Source organism: Heteronotia binoei, chromosome 14 (genome assembly GCF_032191835.1).
Source record: "Heteronotia binoei isolate CCM8104 ecotype False Entrance Well chromosome 14, APGP_CSIRO_Hbin_v1, whole genome shotgun sequence".
NCBI lineage: Eukaryota > Metazoa > Chordata > Lepidosauria > Squamata > Gekkonidae > Heteronotia > Heteronotia binoei.
This window is the reverse complement of record NC_083236.1, coordinates 11,799,008-11,815,852: the sequence shown is the minus strand read 5'-3', so window position 1 is coordinate 11,815,852 and position 16,845 is coordinate 11,799,008. Positions and strand designations below refer to the sequence as shown.

Sequence of the window (16,845 nt, the reverse complement as noted above, 5' to 3'; positions counted from 1 at the left end):
AGAGCAGCGAAAGTACATTCAGAGTACCTCTGCGCTCATTTAAAATGTTATGTCTTCCTTTGCACCTAATTGTTAAACGATATTATGTGATATACATTTCGGAGGGCTGAATTACATATTGGAATTATACTGCTGATAATGGTAGGGTTCTATAAAGTGTCCAGCACCAACTTAATGAAGGAAGGCGACAGCTGTTCAGGTGAAATTCTGTTTCCTTTGCATAGGTTTAATGCCAGCCTACAGCACCTCTTTGAACGAAGAACAAAGAACGCTACGAACATGGTGAACGGATTAGCAAACAACACTGAGATTGATGACAACAGTAATTGTGATGCTACAGTGGTATTGCTAAAGAAAGGTAACTGTTCCAGTAAGTCTGATGGTTGGTCCTCAGCAGAGTTCTGTCCATCGAAGTCAAGAGTGTAACTCTGATTGGGATTGTCCTGTTAGTAAAGAAAGGCTAACCAAGCTGCAGTGGCTTTTGCCTGCCTCTGCGTCCCACCCCTGGTATTCCTTGGAGGTCTCTCACCCAAGTACTTGCCAGGGTCAGCCCTGCTTCGCTTCCAAGATCTGATGAGACTGGGCTTGCCTGGGCTATCCAGGTCAGGGCGAAAAGGTTTATCTTACCTGTTAGCATTTCCTTGTGTTTGTGTTATAATAAGTAACCTTTGTTCTAGTTCACTTTTTAAAAAGAAAAGCCATCTCACCTCTGTCGAATTTACCATATTGGCCAAAAAGGGTTATTCTCATGGAATCCCTGGTGGGTGGGAAGGCAGGAATGTTGCTGGCGAGGGGCAGTTAGAAAAGGGACTCTCTCCAGGAATCTCACAGACTAACAGGCAAGCAGCGAAGAGGCCTGCCCTAAAAAGCTTAACATTTAAGCTGGGGGGGGGGGGGTGACAGGGAGAAGGGAGAGAGACAGGAATAAGAGGTAACATATTTTTATTATTTATTTATTTAAAACATCTCTGTGCCATCTTTGTACCCAATCAGAGTCCCTAAGGCAAAACACATAAAATATTAAAACATTTAAACAATTAAAAATGTGCAAATGCAATTACTTTTTTCAGCGGTGAGTAATGAATAAGTCTTCAGACAGTACTTGCAGAGAGCTAGAAACAATTTGAAACGGGGGTCGTTTTTAATGGGGCATGTACTCATCCCACTTTTGACAGTGGCAAATGGCTTTTTGAAAGGTTTTCCATTGTTCTTACTTAAAAAAAAACCAAACTAACTAGGAGGTCTTTTTGACCAAAGGCCATCGTGAGGCAAAGGAGTGGAGGGGGGACTGCCATAGAGAGCAACTTTTCAACTCTGTCCTAAAAGGCCTTAAGATTTCATCTGGAGTCAGCTGTGTGCCCTCCAGCCCTGGGGAAAGAGCTTGCCAATACCATTGCGGGCTTCATTACATCCCTGACGTTCTCCCAGTGAACACCCTGACAAAAAACATGTCGTTCAGAAATTCCATCATTACAGCCAATCCATGAACTAACTGCAGCTTCCTGTAAGGGCGAAGTCAGGTAAGGAACAGACAGAAACAAAACAAAAAACCCAGAGCCGGTGCCAGGCGGAGTAGTTTAAATCGGTATTATTTTTGTGAGTGCAGCATACTAGAGGCTGCCCTTTGCAGAAGATTTTTGCAGCCTTTGGAGAGCCGGTTTGGTGTAGTGGTTAAGTGTGCGGACTCTTATCTGGGAGAACCGGGTTTGATTCCCCACTCCTCCACTTGCACCTGCTGGAATGGCCTTGGGTCAGCCAGAGCTCTGGCAGAGGTTGTCCTTGAAAGGGCAGCTGCTGTGAGAGCCCTCTCCAGCCCCACCCACCTCACAGGGTGTCTGTTGTGGGGGAGGAAGGGAAAGGAGATTGTGAGCCGCTCTGAGACTCTTCGGAGTGGAGGGCGGGATATAAATCCAATATCTTCATCTACCTCACAGGGTGTCTGTTGTGGGGGAGGAAGGGAAAGGAGATTGTGAGCTGCTCTGAGACTCTTCGGAGTGGAGGGCGGGATATAAATCCAATATCTTCTTCTTCTTGTCTAAGGAAGCAGTCTATAAAATTCTCATTTTAATTTTTACCTTACTGTAACTTTTTTAAATGTAGCTATATACTACTGTTGGTACATGGTTTATGAGCTTTTAAACCAAATAAACATGGATGATAAGATGGTTGTGACTTGAAGGCACTTGGGGGGCAGGGCAACCGTTGGTGGTGCTTTCATGTAGTGGGGCGGTCAGAAGCCCTTGAAAGAGGGTGCTGGACTACATTAACCTTTGATCTGATCCTGGAGGGTTGCTGTTACGTTCACATTTTCTCAGGAAGAGCGGTATGACCAATCGCGTATCATTGGTAAGGTCTAGTTGTTAGCACGATGCCCTTGAAACAGGAAGGAAGCTCCGTTTGATACGAAGCTCTCTAAATGGCTTGACCACCCTCACTTGAGAACACCATCTTGAACTCTCGGAGGAAAGGCAGAACGCGTAATAAATCATTGTGGAGGAGATCATTCGTGATGTGTCTAAACAAAAGCCACCGTTTGCACTTGTGGCTGAGGCAAGGATTTGACTTCCTAGCGCACTTCACCCTGCATTTTACATACAGGCAACATTTTTTTAAAAAATTAATTGTTATTCAGAGAAGGTGTGGGAAGAACAGTTTGAAGCTTCTTGTCATTTTGGAAACTGAGCTGCTGTTCATATTGAATGCTCTTCTGTATACCAAATGATGATAGGGTTGCCAGCCTCCAGGTGGCCCCTGGAGATCCTCCAGAATTACAGCTCATCTCCAGATTACAGAGATCAGTTCCCCTGGAGAAAATGGCTGCTTTCTAGGGCAGGGGTGTGGATCTGACATGAATGAGACTTTGTCAGGCCAGGACGGGCTGTGTCGGGCCAGGCCACGTGTGTACCTATTTAAGATTAGGTAGCAGAGATAGAAACTTTTTAAAGGACACAGACAAACACGACTAAAGATTTTTTTAAAAAAACCCTTTAAAAATGCTTAAAACATTAGCTCTTGTTGGTCTTAAAGGTGCCTTCTTCGTCTCTCCCCCGTGGGATCCAGGGAACTAGGCAAAGGAAGCTCTGGCTCTCACTCCCCAGGGGGACCAAGAGAGAGAGGAGCCTCAGCCAATAGAGGAAACAGAGGCTTTGCTCTGCAGCTCCTGTGCAATTGAGCAAGCCTTGAAAAGCAAGCTGTGATGCAGAAGGAAGCAAGAGAGAGGGAGAAGGAAGCAGGCAAGAGCCAGTTGCTCGGGGGGGCTGATAGGAGCCTTCTGGGGGCCTGATTCGGCCCTCGGACCGCATGTTTGACACCCCTGCTCTAGGGCATTCTACCCCTCAGAGGTCTCTCCCCAAAACTCTCCTTCTCCAGGCTCTGCCTCCAAAATCTCCAGGAATTTCACAACCAAGAATTAACAACCCCTAGCCTTTACTGCTTGAAAAATGTAAACCTTCTAAAATCTAGAATTACAGAATCACAGAGTTGGACGAGCCATACAAGCCATCTAGTCCAACCCCCTGCTCCGTGCAGGCTCTGTCCAGAGCATCCCTGACAAGTGTTTGTCCAGCTGCTGCTTAAAGACTGCCAGTGAGGGGGAGCTCACCACCTCCCTAGACAGCTGATTCCACCGCTTAACTACTGTAAAAACCAAAATGTTGCCCGTATGTAAAATGCAGGGTGAAGTGCACTAGGAAGTCAAATCCTTGCCTCAGCCACAAATGCAAATGGTGGCTTTTGTTTAGAAGAAGAAGATATTGGATTTATATCCCGCCCTCCACTCCAAAGAGTCTCAGAGCGGCTCACAACCTCCTTTACCTTCCTCCCCCACAACAGACACTCTGTGAGGTAGATGAAGATATTGGATTTATATCCCACTCTCCACTCTGAAGAGTCTCAGAGCGGCTCACAATCTCCTTGCTCTTCCTCCCCCACAACAGACACCCTGTGAGGTGGGTGGGACTGAGAGGGCTCTCACAGCAGCTGCCCTTTCAAGGACAACCTCTGCCAGAGCTATAGCTGACCCAAGGCCATTCCAGCAGGTGCAAGTGGAGGAGTGGGGAATCAAACCTGGTTCTCCCAGATAAGAGTCCGCACACTTAACCACTACACCAAACTGGCTCTCCACATCATGAATGATCTCCTCCACAATGGGAAACCACCTCTGAACGTTGCTTGCCTTGGAAAACCCTACAGGGTTGCCACAAGTTTCCTGCGACTTGGCAACATTTTCTGCTACCGTTTCTTAGGAGCATACAAGTTAAAACCCTTCAAATAAAAGAAAAGCATTCAATGATGCACAAATGCTTTCCCTCTTTCTTTCTTTGTTAATTATTTACAGGCAATTTCCATCGCAAAGCTTCTGTAATCATGGTGGATGAACTGCTGTCTGCCTATCCACACCAGCTTTCCTTTTCAGAGGCTGGGCTCCGGATAATGATAACGAGTCACTTTCCTCCCAGGACCCGGCTCTCCATGGCCAGCCGCATGTTGATCAACGAGGTGTGTTCTGTGCTTTTATGCCAGGTGATGTGCTTCATCCCTTCACCTGCTTGAACTTACGATCTGTAAACTGGAAGCAGTTTGGTGTCATTCTGTTTCTGCTCAGGGACAGAGGAGTAAGGGGCAGTCACTTTGCTCAGGGTATGAGTGATGAGCTTGTTGTGTCCCAGACACTGACTGTGCCTCATACTCTCTTTCGTCCTTCCATGTCATATAAGAACACTTAGCATGGCAGATGGGTGCAGGAGCATAATAGTCATGTCCTGAGCACAGTGATTGCTAAGAAACATCTAAACATAGATTGCTAAGAAACATCTAAACATAGAACATTGCTAAGAAACATCAAAACATAGAAACATAGAGCTGGAAGGGACCTCAGGGGTCATTTAGTCCAACCCCTGCACAGTGCAAGAAATTCACAACTACCTCCCCCACACACACTCCTCCACTGACCGCTGCTGTATGCCCAGAGAAGTGGGGGGACTTCCAGGATCCCTGGGCCAGTCAGGGCTGGAGGAAAATTCCTTCCTGACTCCAAAGTGGTGAGCAGCATTACCCTGCAAGAGAAGGCCAGGGGAGCCGATCCTGCCCTCCCTCCCATGATCTGCCTAAGTTCACAGAATCAGCATTGCTGTCAGATGGCCATTTAGCCTTTGCTTTAAAATCTCCAGAGAAAGAGAACCCACCACCTCCCAAGGAAGCCATTATGGCCAGTGCAGTAGGGTGGCAGTTAATTAGGACATTTATGTTTCTGTGATTATTGTTTTAAAACCAGCATCCCTGTGCTTTGCCATTTCCCCCCACCCCCCTCCAGAGGCAAAGACTGATAAACAGCAGAGTGTACACCAACGGGGAGTCCGAGGTGGCCATCAAGGTCCCTATCAATATCAAGCGTACTGTGGAGAATGGATCTGGGCCCAGCAATTCTGCCGACAGAGGTGCGAGCGGAACCAGAAGAGATGAGGCTGCAGCTGAAGCCGGGAATGAAACCGAGAACGAGAATGAAGATAATGAGAATAATGAGAATGATGAAGAGGAGGAGGAGGAAGAGGAAGAAGAGAGTGGCCCTTACACACCCTTTGATCCGCCATGTACGATGTACATTGTTTAAGTCATGCTCTTTCATACATTCTTGAACCTTGGACTAGATGACCCTGGAGGTCCCTTCCGACTCTATGATTCTATGAGTCTCCTCCAAACCAGGTTTGCAGACTGTGGTTGGAAGCTAGTTTTCAGCCATAGTTGAAGGGTGAGCTTAAGCACAAGCTGAGGGTCCAGATGTAATGGCACACTGTGGCTTTAAAATACCAAGTCAGGTGTTTTAGAAACATATCGTGTAACCTTCTGAGCTTGTAGAAAGGCTCTGTGCAATTCTAAATTCTATGAGTGTTTTCGCACTTACCTTAAGCCGGAGCGACGTCCCTCTTCACCGCGCAGCGTCTGCACAGTTTTCGCACTAATTGCTCCGCAGCACCTGGAAGAGCCGCAAAGTCCCGCGGCTTTTGCGTCGCAAATGTAAACTGCCAAAAACCAGTTTACATTTGCGACGCAAAAGCCGCGGGACTTTGCGGCTTTTCCAGGTGCTGCATTGCAATTAGTGCGAAAACCGTGCAGACGCTGCGCGGTGAAGAGGGACGTCGCTCCAGCTTAAGGTAAGTGCGAAAACACCCTATGTTTTATTTGCAGAGCAACTGATTAGTCTGCATTTTTTTTTAGGAGGTACCTGAATAGTAAAGGAAAGAATATTTAAATTGACCTTTTAAAAAAGTTATTTATTCACTTCATTTATACCCTGCTCTTCTACCCACTGGAGACACCAGGCAGCTGACGTCATTCCCCTGTCCTTCATTGTCTCCTGGGAGGTGGGTTAGGCTCAGAGGGTGTTACGGACCCAGACTTGCCCAGCCACGCTTCCATGGCAGAGGCAGAATTTGAACCTGGGTTCTAGTCTGACACTCCATGCCACACTGGCTGTAATGATTTAAATCGTGATTCTTAAAGTGCCGTGGGGGATGGAAGGAGTGCAAGTGCGTTAGGTCTTAGGGACATATAGTTTGGTGAACCATCGCAAAGAACAGTGAATGAGGATGAGAAGATTTTGCCTTTTATTCTGTTTTCCCCATGAACCTGTAGTTGCTCCAGGATGAAGGTTTCCCAGTATAAGGCACGACTGTAGAATATGTAAGCAACACCATGGTCCCTACTACTGTGACACTCGGCTGCCACAAGGAGCCAGCCGCTGCCTAGAATTATGTCCTAGGCTGCTGGCTACAGCTGAAAGGTGAAAATGAGCCATCTGAAAGGCTCTTCCAGGGGTGAGCAGAGACAGCAGTAGAGTTGACTGCCTGCTTCACACATGATTTATCTCTATGGTTTCCTGATTTCTCTTTTCGTGGCTAACCTTTCTGAGGTCCTGGGAGCATAGTCAAGTAGCTAAGAGAAACATCAAATAGAGACTGTCTTTTCCTGTTCCCAGGGCAGTCTTCAGGATCCTCGAGAGTCCAGGCCTGACTTTCCCTCAGCTGTTTTCCCCGCAATGAATGCAGTGCTGTGGCCTGGATCTAGGTAGCATTTGGAATTAGATCAAGATGAGCAGGCACGTTAGTCTCTCTGTTGCAGTAGAAAAGAGCAGGAGTTCAGGCTAACAACATTGGTGGCAGGGTTTGAGCTGTCTGAAGAAATGAGCAGTGACTCCCCTCCTCCTCTGCCATGAATTTTGTTAGGGCGTTTTCGCACAGGGCTTACCCCGGAGCGACGTCCCTCTTCACCGCGCAGCGTCTGCGCGGATTTCGCACCAACTGCTCCGCAGAACCCGGAAGAGCCGCGAAGAGCCGTGGCTTTTGCGTCACAAATGTAAACTGGTTTTTGGCGGTTTACATTTGCGACGCAAAAGCCACGGCACTTCGCGGCTCTTCCGGGTTCTGCGGAGCAGTTGGTGCGAAATCCGCGCAGACGCTGCGCGGTGAAGAGGGACGTCGCTCCGGGGTAAGCCCTGTGCGAAAACGCCCTTAGTCTTTAAGGCTCCTGGACTCTGCCTCTTTTCTACTACGTGAAATTAGAGGATACATGAGAAACGTCAAAATAAGACAGGCATATTTCATTCAGCATGTCACAACTTCCCTTTAATTAATGTATGTAATGCTGCCACCAGGAATTTAATTCCAAACATTTTATTTAATGTTCCCAACTGGATTTGTGCTCAAGCTCTAAGGCTTCTTCATTGGACTAAGTGGCACTGAGGACGAGACGCTTGCATTTTAAAATCATAGGAGCCCAGGTTAATATAAAACAAAATCAAACTTTATTTGTACAATAAGCGTATTGGTTTCAAGATGTTTATAGCTTAATTCTTCAGTGAATAATAGCAACTTCTGACTGAGGTGTCAAACTCTTTCACTTCACACACTCTCAAATCATCCTTTCTCTTCTTATGTCAGCTTCTGTGTCTCATACTCCTACAATACTCTGGCAGTATTGGGTTTTGGCTCTCTATCTGGCCCTTAATTTGTCCTCTAAATCTAAAGTATTCTACTTTTCTTCCCTAGAATCTTAATGCCTTTCACAGCACTCTATGGGATTCTAATCAGAAAACTGCCTCTCAGACTCTGTCCACTGCTAACTGACCATGACTGACTGACTTCTCTTTCTCTCTCTCTCTCTCCATATGTATGGCTTAGCTCCACCCACACTCTCAGTCACCAACCAATCACCTCACTCATTCATTTTCCCTCTTTCCCCCCCCCCTTTCTGTACTGTAACTTACTAGCAATTAAAGGAACACACGCACACAAGTTCAAATCATTACACAGCAAAAATCTCTCTCGGCTTGCTTCGCGAACGAAGATTTAAGAAGGGTGCAATAGTTCACGTTTGCTGCAGGCTCGCTGGTGGCTGACAAGACCAATGTGGGACAGGCAGGTCCGGCCACAGCAGCTGCAGGGAAAGCAAAAATCTAAGGAAATAATATTTGGGCTGGGACAGAAGAGTCAGAATTTATTTATTTATTTATTTCTATTTTTATTCCCGCCCTTCCCGTAGACCAGGCTCAGGGCGGGTTACATCATAAAAATAACAATAAAAACCCAATTTAAAATATATAAAATCTAAAATTACGAAGTAACAATAGGTACTAAAATGGCAAATTCTGCCTCACAGACATGGCCTGTTGTCCAGGTCCAGCAGGTCTTATAGCGCTGGGATGGAATGAAGGGGGGAGGCCGATAACAAGTGACGTTCACTGCCTCAGCTGAAAGCCTGGCAAAAGAGCTGTTTTACAGGCCCTGCGGAATTGGAGCAGTTCTCCAGGGGGACATTTGTGAACGTTTGATGCTGATTTTATGCCCCTAGTTCATTTTTATTATTTGTTTTAATTTCTTTTGCTTTCTTTTGCTTTTTTTTACTTTATTGTTTTGTTTTTTATTTTTTGATCCAGCTCCAGCAGGTTTCTGGAGAGGCAGGATATACATAAATAATATAAATAAAGATCTGTTCTATTACATGTGGACTTTAATGAAGGTTTTCTGCTGGATGTGGAGACCTGTCTCATGGCTCAATTTAGAGCTGAGGGTTGCTGGGCCAGCAGGGCAGGAACCTCTCAGCGCAGCATTTTTATGCTATCTGGCATTTATATGTTCTTCTCATTGTGTCTTAATTCTGCACTGTGAACTAAAGCAGAGCATAAGCTTATCTTCTTCCTATGTTTTTGTAGCAGGAAAGATGGAAGTTGCCAAGTGGCTGTTCTCCTGGCCCCTGTGTCTCCTTATGTACTTCACAGTACCCAACTGTAATAAGCCCCGCTGGGAGAAATGGTTCTTGGTCACCTTTGCTTCTTCTACCCTTTGGATTGCAGCCTTTTCCTATGTGATGGTATGGATGGTACGTATGAGACCTGGTGAATGTGGGCAGGCTTTTGAGCTTCATGGCTAGCCTTTTCTTCCATGAGTTCTTCTGAATCATAATAAAAGTCCATCTTCTGAATCATAATAAAAGTCCTGATTGTGCATTTTATTTCCTCAGGTCACCATCATTGGCTACACGTTGGGTATTCCAGATGTGATCATGGGAATCACCTTTCTGGCAGCTGGAACCAGCGTACCAGACTGTATGGCAAGCCTTATTGTAGCAAGACAAGGTAGGCTGGGTCACACACAGGACTTTTTTTTGTAGAAAAAGCCCAGCAGGAACTCATTTGCATGTTCGGCCACACTTCACATTTTTGAGATATTTTACACTTTTTAGATTCTGCGTATCTGAATTCAATAACATAGTTTTTTATAATATTAGGGATGTAATTACTTTTTTTTCTTCTTTTAACTGTAATGGCCAATGGCCACACACAATAAACTATTTATCTATTAGGCCACACCCCCTGATGTCACCAGAAGTGACATCACCCGTTCAGTAGGTTACTTTCTGCATATTGACAATGACCAGTACAGTGCCATCAGCTGCATTTCATGGATGTGTGTTCTCACATAGCCCAATGAGGTCTCCCCCCCTCCCCCCCAGCATGGCCAGAGAGAGAGAGAGCCACGTGCCATGGAGTGGGCAGCGGCAGGCGCAGCTTCTCCTGGGAAGGGGTGCTCATGGGTGGCTCCATGTCTCTCACTCTCTTAGCAAGCCTGTTGGAGGCTGGAGGCAGTAGAGACGAAGGCCTAGTGCCTTCCCTCTGCCAGAGACTTGTGCAGGGGAGGGACGGTGGCACAGTGGCAGAGCAGCTGCTTGGGAAGCAGAAGGTCCCAGGTTCAATCCCCGGCATCTCCAAAAAAGGGTCCAGGCAAATAGGTGTGAAAAACCTCAGCTTGAGGCCCTGGAGAGCCTCTGCCAGTCTGAGAAGACAATACTGACTTTGATGGACTGAGGGTCTGATTCAGTATAAGGCAGCTTCATATGTTCATATATGTTCATTCCTGTTCAGAAAAGGCCCTGGTCACATGTGAGAACAAGCATTCCCATTCAGTGACCTGTTCAGACATTACTTGACCTGAGATTCTGTTTGGTTTCAGATTGAGAGTGCACTCTGGGCTAATCTCTTCTCTCCCTTGACCCATTCTGTTGACTATGGGCAGACGTTTGGATGAACGAATAAGAAACTATTTGCTCCTGATGTATGTGAAGGACCCACATAGTGCACTGTGGAGCAAGTGTAGATAGCAAGACTTTCGGTTCATGCTTATCTTCTTTGATAAATGGGGAAATTTAGCAAAAAAATATTTGGTCAGAGTAACTGTTGTTCAGTTATTTCTTCTGTCCTTGGGCATCTTAAGCACCACTTCTTTTCTTCTCTTTTTTATTGAGTTTTGTGGCCTAGCTTGGATTTGATGAGCTTCAGTCCCTTCCAGCTGGGCCTGTAACTCAATATTCCTTGGAATCTGTGTATTTCTTCAGTGAGATTTTCAAAATCCGTAGCCTCCGCCGAGCGTATTTTTACTGAAATGAAATTGGAGGTATCTAAACCATTGATGTCTGCAAGCAAATTGGAATGGTGTTAAATGTTTTGTCCATGATATTTGTGTGTACCGAGGAGCCAGATTATGGGCATCAGGAATTTTAGGTGAATGCTATGATTAATCTCAATAAGTGGTCATCATCTGCCATTGAAATAGGAAGCAGGGCAGGGAGACCAAGACAGAGTCTTAAGAAGTCTGACAAAAACAATCTGGTTTAGGGATTGCATACTCCCTTTGGAAATAGTTCTGATTGTTCCCGATTTCTTGTTTCTGCAGGCATGGGAGACATGGCTGTGTCGAACTCCATCGGAAGCAATGTCTTTGACATTTTGATTGGCCTTGGCCTTCCCTGGTCCCTACAGACCCTAGCAGTAAACTATGGCTCCTATGTAAGTTCTACGTTTATCAGAACTTTTCTTTCTCGGTTGCCCTTTAAGACCCTTTTCATGTTTATCATTGCTTGCTTTTCCTTCCATTGCTTTTGAGTGGCATACCTTTGAAGATTTCCAGGAAATTATGGGTTACTTGTAAGAATGCCCAATCCAGTTCCAAGGCAGTGTCCTGTTTCTTGCACTCAGCAACATCTGAAGCCTTCCTCGTGCCTAGGGAGTCTTTTTGATGTGGCCGAAGAGCCACTTATGGGCTCTTTAGAGTGGCGGACGACTTCAGACATTGCTGAGGACACAGGCAAGTGCATAAGAAATGTATAATAGGTAAGACAAAGTCAATAATTGGGACCAGTTTCCTTGAAAGTGGGAATCGTATGTAACCTTCTGAACTAGATGGATCCGTTAATTAGACAAGTGAATTTTGCATAACTTTAATTATAGTTTATTTAAAATATTTATAACATGGCCAAGAAGCCAGCAGATATACATTAAACAGCTACATTCTCAGGAACCGTGCATTCCAAAAACTGCATGCACATGTATTCGTTGTTATTCTGTGCAATCCCACATGGGGTACTGCGCATGCAGAAGATTTCCAGTTAGCTTAGTAACAGAGCAGGAGGGGCCCCTCCCAACTGGAGCCGCAGAAGCTGTTTTCCCGCCTAATGGTCGTGTGCTCCTGGGAGGGGCTCCCTCCCTCCCCCAGTTTTCTGTTTGCTGCTGCCTTGAGAAGAACATCCATTTCTCCCGCTCAAACTGTGAAGATGCCTCTGTTCAAAAAATGTTACACCTGCCCTATCAAAATGACCTGGACTGATGAGTACTCTGCCTGCCTTTTCTGCCTCAGAGAAAACCATAACATAGTAGTAGCATGTAAGATCTGCCAGTGATTCATCCCAAAGGCCTACAAGCAGCCCTGGCACTAGGGGTTGTGCTGCCCTAGGCAGAATCCTGCGCCACTGCCCCCCCACTCCGTGGACTCTAATCCCAGAAGTGACGTCATCGCGATGGTGTGCTTTTTACAAGTGTTCTTTCTCAGCTCTGATCACTCGGAACTGAGAACATATGAACATATAAAGCTGCCTTATACTGAATCAGACCCTTGGTCCATCAAAGTCAGTATTGTCTTCTCAGACTGGCAGCAGCTCTCCAGGGTCTCAAGCTGAGGTTTTCACACCTATTTGCCTGGACCCTTTTTTGGAGATGCCAGGGATTGAACCTGGGACCTTCTGCTTCCCAAGCAGATGCTCTACCACTGAGCCACCGTCCCTCCCATGCTCAGCACGAAAGAATGCTCAGCACGCCCCCTGCCCAGCCCTCTCTGTCAGTGCGAGCAGGGATGGGGAGGGGCCATGTGCCCCTGAAGCAAGGTGGCACCCTAGGCAGCCACCTACCTCATCTACTCCCACGTGCCGGCCCTGCCTACAAGGACTGCGTCTTCCACCTCAAGGCAGCCTTGTGGGAGAAAGCCCTATCTGCCCAAATTGAAAAATCCACATCTCTAAGGATTAATCTTTCAAATACCAAAATATCAAGGTCATCTACAGCAGAGTAACATTAGCAGTGAAATGGAAGAAAGAAGACTGTCTCACAATAGAGATCTGGAAAGAAAAACTGGCTGAATATGCAGTAATGGCAAAACTATTTATATAAACAGAAGACCTCTGAAAGAATTTCAACAGAAATTGAATTTAGTACTCAAATTATGGGAATAGTTAAGTATCTTGATTCCTGAAACTGTTTGTCATGTCAGAGATGATGACAATATTGGTCACAGTTATTATTTTACCAGCATTTTATTTAATAACTTAGGATCTGTCCCTGTCAACAGGAAGCTGGAAAGAACAGAAAAGTCTTGCAGGTTTAATCAGTATTACATCCTTCTGGGCCAAATCTAGAAGACGGTTTCACAGCATAGAGGCAGCAGTTGAAAAAGTAAGGGAATGACGTGAGGTAGTAAGTGGGGGAGAGCCTTTTGTTCACCTTAGGGACCGCCTCTCCCCACATGTTCCCAAGTGGGTACTTAGGCCAGGAACACAAAACTTACTATCGATCTCTGGATTGAGAGAGACAAGATTGAAAACAATTCGAGATAGAGCCTTCTCAGTTGCCGCCTCTCATGGGTGGAGAGGAGGTCAGAGCCTTGTGGAACTTTGTCCAGTTCTGCAGGGCTTGTAAGACGATACTATTTTAGCTAGCATTTAACTGAAATGATGACCACCATCGAGATACTAGATCTAAACGGATGCTTACGATCACTCCCCTGGACCGTTTCAAGCCAGGCCAATAGTACGCATGGGAGGGCTTAACCCATCTCCCAAGCACTATGGCCCTGATCCAGATCAGGTTTCTGCATGCCTGAGTTAAGATTAGAAATGGTTGAGACTGCCATCTCTAAACTGTATTGAAATTAGCACGAAAATTATTTCAAATTGTTTTAATCTAATGTTTTAATGTAAACGTTTGTATTGTTATTCTGCTATGTACTGTGAGCCGCCCTGAGCCTGCTTTGGTGGGGAGGGCGGGTTATAAATCCGATAAACATAAACATGATAATAGCTCGTTACCCTGGCCTGGATGGTCCAAGCTAGCCTGATCTCATCAGATCTCAGAAGTAGTATTGGGTACCATTTGGATGGGAGACCACCGAAGAAGTCCAGGGGTGCTGCGCAGAGGAGACCAATGGTGAACCACCTCTGGACATCTATTGCCTTGAAAACCCTGCAAGGCTGCCATGTTGGATGTGACTTGATAGCACTTTCCACCACAACTATTTACGTTGCTTGTATTTTGCTTTTCTCTGGGTCCAGACGGAAGCAGATGTTGTTTTTATTTATTGATCAATTGATTTGATTTATATCCCGCCCTCCCTGCCAAAGCGGGCTTATACTTATTCTTCTCCATTTTTTCAAGGCATTTGATTGACACACGAGAAAAGATTTTTTTTTTAACTAATCTCTACAAGTTGAATGGTGGCAAACAGCAGCTCCCCTGGATCGTTTCAAGCCAGGCCAGTAGTACACATGGGAGGGCTTAACCCATCTCCCAAGCACTATGGTCCTGATCCAGATCAGGTTTCTGCATGTCTGAGTTAAGGTTAGAAATGGTTGGGCGATTTCCCACACAGCTTACCGAGGAGCGAAGTCCCTCCTCACCGCGCAGCGTCTGCTCGGATTTCCCACCAACAGCTCCGCGGATTCAGGAAATGCCGCACCTTTTGCGTCTCAAATGGAAATCGCTAAAACCCTAGTTTACGTTAGCAACGCAAAAGGTGCGGCACTTCCTGAATCCACGGAGCAGTTGGTGGGAAATCCAAGCAGACGCTGCGCGGTGAGGAGGGACTTCGCTCCTCGGTAAGCTGTGTGGGAAATCGCCCACTGAGAACTCCAGACATGGCAGCCCTCTTGCACATCCGATTTGGCTGAAACCCCCCATTCTAGCCACACACAGCACTGGGTCATGGGAAGGGGTGTCGCTCCCTAGCTTGTGACACCGAAACGCTCAGGCAGTTGGTATTTTTTCCTGGGTCAGGAAGGGTCAGGACTGGCCTGCAAGGTCAGTTTTGAGTGGAAGCTCCTAACTGTGTGTAGTGAAGTCATCTGACGAGGGCTGAGGAGTCTCCTTTCTCACAAAGCTTTCCGTAAAAGGCTACCCAGCTCCAGCCAGGAAGGCAGCCCTGTTGCGTGGCAACCAGTTGGGTGTGGAATGAATTGCATGAGCTGGAAACCGCCTGAATGTTAATAATGATGTGGGCATAGCTGAACTTTCCTGCATGTCCAGCAGAGAGGGCACAGCTGAGAACGATGCCTCGGAATTCGTAATGCTGAGAAATGTGTAATAGCATTAAAAGTACAACATGGGCTCAAATTTGGTACTTAAAAGCATTCTGTGCTTATTCATAATTATGTGAATGTGGGCTCAGTAAGGCAAAAATTACAGGGAGGAGTTGTTAGCAATAATGCACTGTGCACCTATAGGAATATTTCCTGTGACCTCCTCCCCCACCACAGGGCCTTCCTGGATCTCAGGAGGAGGCTGGTAATCCTCCTCCTCTCCCCTCTTGTTTCCTGTAATTCTGGGACTCCTTTCTCTTTGGCTTCACTCGCCCCTCTTTCCTTTACCCACCTCCATATTCACTAATAGGCCCCTGCTGATAATAGCCCCTGCTCTGCTCCATTCATTAAAGATGTACTCTGATATATTTCTGTATAGGGCTTGGCTGGATCATTCAAGGGCTCCCTATGCATGGGCACTGCATGATCACCCCCCCTTTGAGGAAGCTGCCTGCAGAGCCTTTGTATGTTCCAGAGTTCCGGCTGGGCCTTTTTTCCCAATCAGAGCTATGATTCACGCAGGGACTCCATGCATGGAAGCTTTCTCGGCTGTGAAGAGTGGAATGTGCCTCCAATTTTAATTCCCTCTCTCTGAGATAGAAATGTTTGCCTCATTTATCAGAAGAAACATGGCAGCAGTGGCCTCAGGTTGTGGAAGCATCTCAACCTGGCTTTCTTTCACCTTCAGTATTTCTGTACCTCTGACTCAGGTCTGCAGTGGGTCTCTAAGGAGAGGCAGTGAGTGCAGTTTCATTGGGGGGGGCACCACAGGGAGATCAGCCCCATCCGTTGAGAAATCTGCCTTTCACCAATAGTCTGGAGTGAATCCGTGGATGCGGACAGTCCCGACTGAAGCTTCCAGATCACTCTTGCTCTTATCTGAGCAGTCAGATGACCAGCTTACCTAGAGATCAGCCTTCAGTCCTGAACTTGTTCTGTTCCTTGCTTCCTGCTGCCGGAAGGAAGCCGGGGCTCACATGCTCTGCCTTCTTGCCTCACCGCTTTTGCTTCCCTGCAAACCCCTCGTGCCTCAAAGCCCAAGGCCGGATTGGGTTGACACCAGAACATCTGGACTGGATGATAGTATAAATGTGTGTGCCATTTATGTACTAGCTGCTGTCAAGACCTCGAGTCAAGGAATAACACAGTCCAATAATTCAGCAGTTTATTCCATAGGCATCATAAAGGTCATAAGGCAGTACACTACCTTTGCTAAGACTACCATCTTCTCCCAGGGGCTCTCCTTTTATCCCCTCACCCCATCCATTACAATTCAAGTGCAAGTGTGGCAAAGCAAAAGCGGGAACCAGGTTTTGGTGGGACCCCCTCCCACTCTCCCCAGAGTCCAGCCCTGGGTCAATTCCAGGTGTTTAATCTACACTCCCCCCCCCCCAGCATCTGACCTTGAAGTCCGTGGAAACAGCTTACTTCATAAGTTCCCAAGATTAGCACACAGAGAAATTAAGCCAAGCAAAATGCATTCAGGCAATTTGGTTACAGTACAAACCATGGCAAGAGGAATATAGAGAGATGACTCTTGACAGCTGCATGCATTGAATGTGACACAGAATATCCAGAAAAAGCAAAAACAAAAGGGGGAGGGTGAAGGTTGTTCAGTCAGGTGTCTTGGAGGAGATAATACTGAACGACATGGACCATTAGTCTGACTTGGTGTAA

General features: G+C 46.4%; 1 protein-coding gene across 2 annotated transcripts in view; it reads left to right on the top strand.

Moving 5' to 3' along the window:
- Positions 1-16,845, top strand: part of LOC132582502 (sodium/potassium/calcium exchanger 3) — an 85,494-nt gene that overhangs the window by 55,854 nt on the left and 12,795 nt on the right. Inside the window, exons 8-13 of one of the 2 annotated variants that reach the window (XM_060254097.1) lie at positions 225-358; positions 4,337-4,497; positions 5,312-5,588; positions 9,206-9,372; positions 9,514-9,628; positions 11,223-11,335. In XM_060254097.1, the coding sequence (XP_060110080.1) occupies positions 225-358; positions 4,337-4,497; positions 5,312-5,588; positions 9,206-9,372; positions 9,514-9,628; positions 11,223-11,335 (967 nt within the window). Of the gene's footprint in view, positions 1-224; positions 371-4,336; positions 4,498-5,311; positions 5,589-9,205; positions 9,373-9,513; positions 9,629-11,222; positions 11,336-16,845 lie in introns of both variants that reach the window. The other variant, XM_060254096.1, reaches the window with a different exon arrangement.